At 38.7% G+C, this 10000-nt stretch overlaps 1 protein-coding gene and 1 long non-coding RNA gene across 2 annotated transcripts; both read left to right on the forward strand.

Annotated features, from left to right (window-relative positions):
* Window positions 1–1206: 1206 nt before the first annotated feature.
* On the forward strand, window positions 1207–3652 carry LOC126409958 (uncharacterized). The gene is made up of 3 exons (XR_007572977.1): window positions 1207–1850; window positions 1959–2160; window positions 3529–3652. It is a non-coding gene; the product is annotated as an uncharacterized LOC126409958 (long non-coding RNA).
* A 1407-nt stretch (window positions 3653–5059) lies between these two features.
* LOC116250467 (uncharacterized) lies at window positions 5060–9694 on the forward strand. Its single transcript, XM_031624092.2, has 5 exons — window positions 5060–5865; window positions 5972–6071; window positions 7015–7114; window positions 9038–9120; window positions 9206–9694. The coding sequence occupies exons 1-5, from the start codon at window positions 5697–5699 to the stop codon at window positions 9438–9440; spliced, it is 687 nt and encodes a 228-aa protein (XP_031479952.1). The 5' UTR covers window positions 5060–5696; the 3' UTR covers window positions 9441–9694.
* Window positions 9695–10000: the final 306 nt, after the last annotated feature.

Here is a 10000-nt window from a genome sequence, read left to right on the forward strand (position 1 = left end):
AAGGCGAGATAAACGGGCTAAGCTCATAGGAATGTGGGGTTGCATGAAGGAGATAATTATAGCCTTTGTTGGGCATTTATGTATACTTATGTATGTATGCATCGGTGTATAGATATGTAACAATGACTTTTAACCAAGTTCTGGCACATAAAGGAACTTGTCGTTGGTTGATCAATCAAATGGGAAGAGAAAACCACCTAGTTTTTACTGTCCGAAACTTTCAAAATTTTTCTATCTTGCTTTCCATATACTTTACAAATTTTGCTTATTCATAGAAATATTGGATGATCCAACAGTATATTTATACGAAATAGAGTTTGCAGAATGCCATTTACACTTAGACGCGGTCCGTGGTCATTAGTACTCTTACACTACTGAAGAATGCATACATGCACATATATGCATGTAAATGCATGTGCGCACGCGCGCGCACAACACACATGTGTATATGAAGAGCAGAAGCAAACATTCTCATACATATGTATACATGTAAGTTTATGAACATGTGTACCTGCAACATGCATATATGATGCATGTGCGCTTTAATTTAGAGAAATAATAATGTGTACGTGTGTATATGTATGTTTGTGTGTGCATGCCCAAGCATGAAAAAAAGTTGGCAACTAGCCATCATTCTACTCACCTCCTCCGCTGACCATCTCCCCTTCCTTCACGCAAACCTCTCTCTCCTTCCCTTTAAATCTCTCTAACCCCTGCAAGATGCAGTTCGTCTTCTTGCAGGCTCCCTACTGATCTACTTCGGAGTCCTTGCGGGTTGTGGTGAATCAACACAGTCAAACTCCTCACAGCCGTCCCTAAAAGCAAGCCAGGTGCATGTCAATCCCTTGGCAGAAGCCCATTTTGCTTCTTTTGTGAAAAAATAGTGTCAGTTTGATTATTCAGGCGAGTAGGTGACCAATTTCTTGTTCCCAAAATTAAGAAGTTATCTATATTCCACCATATTTGTACGGGGTAGATGCTATATTTTGTTTCTCTTGTATGTTGAACAACTACCAACCTCATTAGCCAAGTTATTTTCTCAGTTGTTCTTGAACTCCAAGCTGGAAGGTAGTTGGTAGGTTGTCCTTAACTGGGAAATAAAGTTTTTTTTGTACAATTCTGTACGCATGTTGATATAATTGATGCCTACTCTTTACCAAATCATAAATTATTATCGTATATGGCATACAAATGGCATATCTCATGGTTATTCTATGACGATTTGCCAAATCTTTTCCAGTATATTTTCATCAAGTTCATTGTCTGCTTACTGTATTCGCAATCTTATCCATCGTCTCGATTGGCCATCTTCCGCAACCGCTGCACTTCTATTTTTCTTCCCGGAGGTCTCTCACCAATTTGTTCGATTTTGATCAGACCTCCGTCGATCGGCAGGATCAATATATATCTCTCCCTCATTCTCTCTCTTTCCATCTCTCTCTCTCATTTCCTCCTCCTTTCTCTAATTTGTCTTCTGATCACAAAATCTCCGTCGGTTGGTTCTTTGGTAGGCAATATATCCTCGTATAAATAGCAATTTATCACCCTCTACCGGCCGGCCTTCCTCTCTCTCTCTCTCTCTATATATATATATTTTTAATCTGGTTAACAGGAAAGAAACTCTCGGAAGTAAAGAGAGCGATATTGGTTCGGTTCAATCCGAAGACGGATTTTACGTTACTGTGGCTCGTAGAAACGATCTCAGATTGAGCCGCGCCAATATCACTACTTCCTGCCATCCAGCGTCTTCTTCTCTCCCAGGTTAAATTGTCCCCTCCCCTTGAAAAAGTATCAGGCGAAATGGGAGCATTGCGCTACAAGAAGGAGTTCAATCCAGCTAATAGGACGAGGTATGAGATATTATTTTAGATCTAGTCATATATTGTTTAATATTCTCATTATTATGGGCGTAGACAATCCTTCCAGATTTCATCGTTGACAGTTTTCTTTGGCTGCAGACATGGCAACGGCATAATTTACTTCACGTGATAGATGAAGAGAAATCTTGTCAGCAAAGGCATAAGAAAGAAGAAGAAAACTTGAACCATTAGAACGGTGGCAGTTCTTGCAGATCGCTCTACTAGCGTTCTGCGAGAATGACACACTGTGGTTACCAAACAATCGAGCATGAAAATAGGCACGGTACACATACGTGCAAAGGTGAGTGCAGACATGCAGATACTTTGTAGAACGGATTTGCAGATGCACACATTTATAAACAGGATTTCTGATGCACGCGCAAATTCAAATGCTTTACTTCTATGCGGCATGTCAGTCAAAAATCTTTATATACATATGATGCATTGGATTGGGGATGATGAAGATGCTGATGATAATGATCGAGATGATGATATAAGAACAAGATGAAGAAATACTAATGCTAATACTAATACTATTACTACTACTACTACCATTGGATATAGCAAAGTTCTTATGATAGTGCATGTACATCGTCGGAGGCATTCCAAATGATTCTTTTCTGTTCCTCCCGTTACGGGCACCGCAATTAATGGTATGAGAAACAAGTATGCCAATGGTGCATCACATTTGAAGCAAATGGTGGTGACCTTTGGTAGAAACGATGCTCAATCACTAAAGCAATTGTTGGTACCTTTGGTTCTTGTTGCTGTGGAACCGTTTCAAATAAAAGTTGCACCTGACACATGCTTCAAGATTTAAGTATACGAACTTCTTCCGTATTAATTTTCAGGTCGATAGAGAAAGAGATAGAGCGAGCAGAGAGAGAAAGGGAGGGAGAATACATTTTTGCTTCCTCTTGATTTTGAGGCATTTTACTTCGAGAACAATTTACGATGTTCATGATATTTTGTGTACGTAATATTCTCAGACAATTACTTGTTTTCATTTCGGCATATGTTTTAGACGATCGTTGGCCTACTACTGCGCTTTTGTGTCATCTTCCAATACTAGTACTTAGAACCTCTGACTAAGATTCACATACAGGAAATAAATACCTTGATTGGATCTATATTCATGACTTAGAATTCTTAGAAATACATAAAATATAAAGCAATGAACTTCATAGCAGATGGCGCAAGAAAGTTAGACGTTGTCACAGACTCACAAGTACTTCTAGCAGGATTACTTCATGCGTTGATCATTTTAAATCGAACTCGATCTTCATTTTTACCTTCTCTGAGGGACTCTCGATCCTCAGTTGACAGAGAGGTGCTTGCTGTAACTGAAATGCTAGACTCTTTCCACTTGGAAAATGCTGGAACCCAATTTTGATAATTTCGTATGAGCAGGCTCCATGTCATCGTCTGAAAAAACTTTGTATCCAAATTTTGGAAGTACTTTTGGTAATTAATAAAGTTTGCTGCTTCAGTTTCTCAAACTTGACTTCTGTTCGTTCGACGATGTTGAAATCAAATTAAACAACTAAAAGGTTTGGTCCATTTATTATGTTGTAGCTTTTACTGTTGTTTATTTTTGTTATTGAGATTTTTTACCATAGATTGTGATTGCTTTTCACATGTAACGAAATTTTCTCTCGTATGTAACTAGCTTGCAGAATTTGAGGCTTTGATCCAAATAAAAACTGTTGGTGGAAAGAGCTTTAATAGACACCGGCCATGGAGATGCATCCCTTGTATGCTTTTCATCTTGAAGGTCTTCAACTCCAACGACCAGCTGGGTGTACGGGGATATTGTCATCAAGCTTATGTCTGTAGTAAGTTTGTAAACATATTAAAATTGTACAAATTTTAGTTCTCACATTTTTAATAATATTTTTGTTCTCATGTCAATCAGCTGTAAGAGAGTGCATGTACCTATATCTACGTGCGAACACACAATAGAGAGCGAGAGAGAGTACAAAGTATATCCAGCGCTAAATTTGTGCCTCATATAATGGCAGAACAGAAGAGCCGGTTGTTGAATTCTAAACCTTCTTTAGTTTAGGGTCATAATATAACCTCAAAAATTCCGCTCATCGTGGAAGATATTATTGTAATTGACTTTTGACTTAAGTGTTCATCTATAACCCATAATAATTAAAGAAGCTTCCCAGTAAGCCAGCGTGCTTAAGTTGGAGATCTCAATATCCTCTACCTGGACCTGCTTTGCTAATTGATTGTGCCAAAGAGTTATATATTGTGTATCATACAATTTGTGAATACAAATGCATGGTAATAGTTTTAGTAAACATACCTTATGCAATATTTGAAGTAAAAAAACATTAAAGATTCCTTCGATCAAAATCTAAATATGAACGGTAAAATGGACAACATTTCTTCCGAACAATAAATTGGGCCATAGCTGATAGACATGGCAGAACTCGATCCAGGAAAAGAGGTGGGAGATCACTAAATTTATGTTTTCTTAATAATAACCGCAATAAATAATTTTTTGTGTTAAAGATCTAACTTTTTGGTTTATTGGAAATCTAAAAATCGATGCCATTGTTCTTTGCCTTGAGAAAATCCTTTTCCACAACCAGTGGATCCCGCTTCATTTGGCTGGCAGCCTTCGTGAGCAATAGCATGCTACATCCCTCATCACCAACTCCATGTACCCCTAAGCAAATAAAGCAGAGATCCTTAACACAACCAGTGCATCGCTTCATGTGGCTGTTTTTCTTATTGTAGTATCCAAATAAATATAATTCTTGGTAGACAGAATATCCGTATTGAAGACCAATGTTCTAAAAAAGGCAGAAAGGCAGAGAACATCGTTCTGGCCTTTGCGGGCCCGAGGCTTTTTTTAAGTTTTACGTACTCTTGTGGAGGTAAGCACAGGGAGAATTTAGTTCAGTGCGGCTAAGTCTCCTATCAGATGAACAGTTCCTTTTCAAAGTTTTACACTTGTTGAGGAGGTCACGGGGGTGAATTATTTATTGGTAGGTACAACAAACGATTGATTCCGTTGCTGCCAACCTCATCATCATCCAAGTGAAAACGAAAGTGCTCTCCATAAAGTTTGGCAGAAATAGTGCTTAAACATCCCCCACGCTTCATGTCATTCATCAGTATCTCGAAGCGATCTGTACACCAAACGACTTCCTGAAATTCTAAGTCATTTATTGCTCTTGATGGTTACGGCAGTTGGTGCAGCCGTCTCTCATCATCTCAACCTTAACGTTGTTCATTCTTGCATCTGGGTCCTTTGGACCGATTTCATGTCTACTGTTCTCTGTGTGATAACTTTGCCATCTTGGTGCTTTCAGCCGAGCATTCAGGACCGAAGAGAGAGAGAGAGAGAGAGAGTTCACAAGCAGGATACCAACAAAGGCTCCAGGAGAATAGCGACAACTTGACCGTACACGTAGCCGTTAGAAATTTGAAGTCTACGCCACCGACAACCGATTCCGAAGGAAGGCCTCACGACCTCCCATATCTCCTTCTCCCCCCAACAAACCCAACCTCTCCTTCTTCCCCACACCCAACACAATGCTGCCCGTCAAGCCTCTGACCTAGTAAGAATCAATCTCACCGAAGCTTTTTCCTCCTCATATATAGCATTTGGAGAAGAAGGATTCCGCCCCTTCTTGAGGGGGATCTGCTGAGATTCTCCCAGTCCTTCCCATGCCTTACCGGTGATATGATTCCTTTCTTCATGGGCATGCCTTTTTTATGTAAAGTTTGTAGGAGGTGGGGAAGGATGGCGACCCATTTCTTCTCTATCGGTTTCTGAGGACACCCAAGGGAGATTTGGAGTCTTGGAGTTCAGGGATTATGCCTTGCATCTTGCAGCATTCTTCATTCAACGGGGAAATCTTCGACAAGGAGTGCCCGCCTGCGCAGGACGTCGTTGGTGTCGTCCGGCACAAGAGTTTTTCGTATTACAGGCTTCCGCAGAAGCTCCTGAAACTATCGGTGGTGAAATTGGACGGAAGCCGCTTCGGTAAGAGCCTGCCAAGTGCCACGGACTTCTCGGTTTTCCTTGTGTATGATTCTGGTTGGGCTTTCTGTTTTCTGTAGTCTTTGAAAGTCTTGTGGGATCTTTTCAGATGTGCAAGTTGCTAGGACGGCTTCGGTTGCGGAACTCAAGCGACGTGTGGAAGATGTGTTCGATCAAGCGCCTGAAGAAGGCAGAGGAAAGATTTCGTGGTATGGACATTTTTTTCTTGTGGATTGTGGTCTTGGTGGCGGTGAATTTACTGATATTTTATTCTGATTAATAATTTCTTTTCAAGCGGAACCGGTTTTTGTTATCGTCCGAACTCTTAATTCACATTTATGCGAAAACTTTACCAAAAAAAAAAATAAAAAAATAAAGAAAACAAGCCCAATTATGGCTAATTTTCCAGTACTTTCTTCGATTATAGAGCAATAAATTTTGCGTAAGATACCCTATTTACGTGAGTTCCTGCATTGCCAAAATAAAAGCTTATGGCATAACGAATTTGCGGAAAAAGGAGTTTATCCCTCATAGGTTTGTGAAATTTAGATTCTAATGTTGATATTGTAGTCTGGAACTTGTAGTTGACATTTCTGGAGAAACATCTACGAAAGAGGCAAAACCTAACGGAAAATAATCTGACTGTTGTTGTTTTTTCTTGTAGCTTCTTCAATAGCTATAAGTTCTCTAATAAAGACACCCCATTGCTTTTGGTTCCTGCTTTACTATATAAAATTTGTGGCATAATGGGTTGTGGCAGAGGAATTTCCCTCATAGGTTTGTGAAATATATATTCTGAAATAACACCAGAAAAACAAAAAAAAAGCGGCACAGTTACGTCCAGAAAACTAGATCCTTTGTTTTGCGTTGGCATCGGCAAACTTTATGGCATAACGAGCTCCGAAGATAGTTTTCCTGCTAGGTCTGTGTATTTAAATAGTAACTTGATGAACCGTCGGTGTGTCCTCCGATATTAGGTGATGAAAAATTATTGTCCAAATAAAACAATGCCCGTGGCAGAAAGAAGTGCCAATGAAAGAAGATTCTTTGCTTTTTGGCGTTCGCATTTCTTTAAAGTTGAAGATGAGACGAGGAAAAAGTAGATTCTTTGCTTTGTATTGTTTCCTCTTGAATTCCTGTTGATGGTTATAGGTCTCACGTGTGGGGATATTTCTGCCTATGCTATGAGGGTTTCAAGCTAATCAATGATAAAGAGCTTCTCCGTAACTTTGGAATCAACGATGGAGCTCAGGTATGCCTCAGTCATCTTGGAGCTTTTGTTGTGCTAGTTGACGGTTTTTATGCACAAGGGGTTGTGGAAAATCTTGGTTTGGCTGATCGTATATTTAATGTTTTTATTAGACTGAGAACATAATTTACTTTGTCCCTTTTTAATCTAAGAGGAAATGCGATTTGGAGATTTTTGTAGGTTGCTAATAACTAGCATTCATCCTTGCACGCATTTAAGGCAGGAAACTCCTAGATATGTTATAGTGTCCACTTCCAGTAATTACTTCTGCCAAATCATTTTTCTTTATTAGTAATATCATTGATCATAATTCTTACAGTAAAGGAACAACATAGGCTGGAGCATGTTTTCATACCAACTATGGTTGCTTCCCTTAGTTATCTTTGTCTTCATAGAAGAAGATAAAATTCAGGGAAGTGGGCAGCTATGTTATCTGAGAACATGACTATGCCAGCCAATTTAAGGCTCTGAACACTTAAATTTTCTCTTACATTTATGTGAAGTCATAGCTAGAAAAAACTACCGCTAAAAGTATTTCATTTCAAACGGACCGTAACTTCCACGTCCCTCCGTCAGGTTGGATTTCGTAGAGTTACTTACTCAAAGGAATAGAACTTCGATTTCCTGGCTTTTGAGTTCCCATTCTTACTTCATTTCTGACATTCTTTTCTTCTTCTCGTATATCTACCTGGTGATGAGCGCAAATATCTTGTAAAATGATGTCTCTTCTCAAGACAGAGACCAAGGATTCAATGGAGAAAACAATTGGTTGTCTACATTTTCCCTTCTTGGTGTCATCATCCAAGAGAAATTGAGGATTTAGCTGTCTGTATTTTTTTCTTGTATAAACATTGCAGTAATTTTTTTATTTAGAGGCGCTGTTTGTTTAAGCAAGCATCCTTTGGAAGATACTTTCTCTTTTCATGGCATTCTCAGGGAAATTTTGACGAGCAAATGTTTTGTGGTAGGATTTGCTTCCATTTGTGATTATGGATGTAGCATAAGCTGATGTCCCTCTACCTGCTTATGGAAAGAAACATGTCTCCATTTGGTTTTATGCAGTTGATTTAGGTGATATCTTTTGCTTGGCTGCTTTGTGTTCCAATTAAGTGGTCTATGTTTTAGAAGCTCTAGGTCAGCAATCAATCAAGACGAGTACGTATCACCTGTTTAAGTATAAACAAGATCATGCATTGGAAGGGTGGAATCGTTTGGTGAAGTTCACCTGTTTAACTAGAAAAGTAGTTGCTTTTCATTTCAGTCAAGGCCTAGTCTGTTTCCTGATTATGCACTGGCAGTTATTTTGTAAAAAATCTGTAAGAAATTTGCGATGTTGAATTGAGACAGATGTTTGGTAGGTTTCACTTTAAAAATAACCTCAGAAGGATTTTCAAGGAGAGTTGAATGACCCAAAGAGATGAAGTATTCCACACTTTAGAGTAGCAGTTTGCAGTTTTAGCTCATCTAACCATCTAAGTTTCCAGTAGTTGGAGGCACTCTATGAAGAATTTCACTGTTCTTGGAGAACCTATTGACAAATTAGGTCCTGTAGTTATTCACAAAATTTGCTATTCAGACTACTACCTGCTTTTATAGACTTGGATACCAAATTATAAAATGGCCATTAAAGTGGTGGATCTTTTAGCACCTTATCAGTGTGGGTGAAAAATCGGACAATCTGTTGGAGCTAGCTTCTAAGAAGGGGCAAGCTCTCTCTTCACAAACAAGCTATTTGAGGACAAGTTGTGGACAGTCTCGTAAGTTGGAAATATAGCTGTCACAATTGGTCATACCATCGCTTAAAGATATTAGGCCTTACAAGATGGAAATAAAATGTTACACCTCTGTTACCTCTGCTAGCTTATGATCTTTGAATATTTTCAGGATTTATAACTGACCCTAGATTTTCTTCTCATATATATGCAGCTTCGTTTCATAAGGTATTTATCTATTCATTATCTTCCAGCAGCGCGGCTTAAAAATCACACTGCAGCTCATGGGCAATGCACGTACGTATATTTACTGACTTGTATTTGAATAAGTGATTGTGACCAACATGCTATTGATTTGGTAAATCCATGTTTTTGCTATCAGGTCACCACGACAACCAAAACAAGAAGATGATGACATTGATGATGATGAAGATAAACATAAAGAAATGATCAATCAAAAAGAATTTAAGCTAGCTCATTTTTTGAGAGGATGGCTTCAATGTTCAAGATTGTGTTTTGTGGGGCGAGCAGAAAGCTTTCAAAGGTTGGCCAGCGACGATTATTCAACTGATGAAAAGCCAAAATGTAGACTGACAAGATCCCACAGCAGTTGCTAGTGCAGGTTCTTGGTTTTTTCTATCTGAATTAACACTAAGTAGATATTAGCCTAGCTTCTAGAGATGTTAGTTTGCAGCACGAAAAAAGTTGCTCTCCACGAAATCATCTGAACGGTTGAGCGATTTTGATATTTCCAAACATCAATGTTATCTACAAGGAGCCATTCTCTAAGTGATTGTTCCATTTCTCCTAGTTGTTACATTGGAAAAGCTGATCAATGAGTTAATGAAATACAGTTGATGAAAAATGTCAAGTTGGAGTTACTGGTGACTGCCAGATAGATGATGTATCCAGCCCACTCAATGCTCGCCTAAGAAACATGCTTGGATTTGTTCTTTTTCCTACTCAATGCAAACATGGACTTCTCCTGTTTTGGGTCAATAACAATCGTTGGTTTTTTAAAGCAAATTTTTTCATTCAGTGAGGTGCCATAATGCCATTGATGGTTTCTTTATTACTTCACAGAAACATACCTAATAGATGAAACTACTTAATTTGATCCATGTCATTTACCTTGTAAATAAATATGAACAAATCTGTTTAGAATTTTTCCACTGTA

This window comes from Nymphaea colorata, chromosome 3 (genome assembly GCF_008831285.2).
Source record: "Nymphaea colorata isolate Beijing-Zhang1983 chromosome 3, ASM883128v2, whole genome shotgun sequence".
Lineage (NCBI taxonomy): Eukaryota > Viridiplantae > Streptophyta > Magnoliopsida > Nymphaeales > Nymphaeaceae > Nymphaea > Nymphaea colorata.

Bases quoted from the DNA above. Each gene is read 5' to 3' on its own strand.
- LOC116250467 (XM_031624092.2), top strand. From the start codon at position 5,697: ATGCCTTGCATCTTGCAGCATTCTTCATTCAACGGGGAAATCTTCGAC. The intron at 6,072-7,014 runs GTATGGACATTT...TGATGGTTATAG, and splicing joins GGCAGAGGAAAGATTTCGTG to GTCTCACGTGTGGGGATATT. The intron at 7,115-9,037 runs GTATGCCTCAGT...ATATATATGCAG, and splicing joins GAATCAACGATGGAGCTCAG to CTTCGTTTCATAAGGTATTT.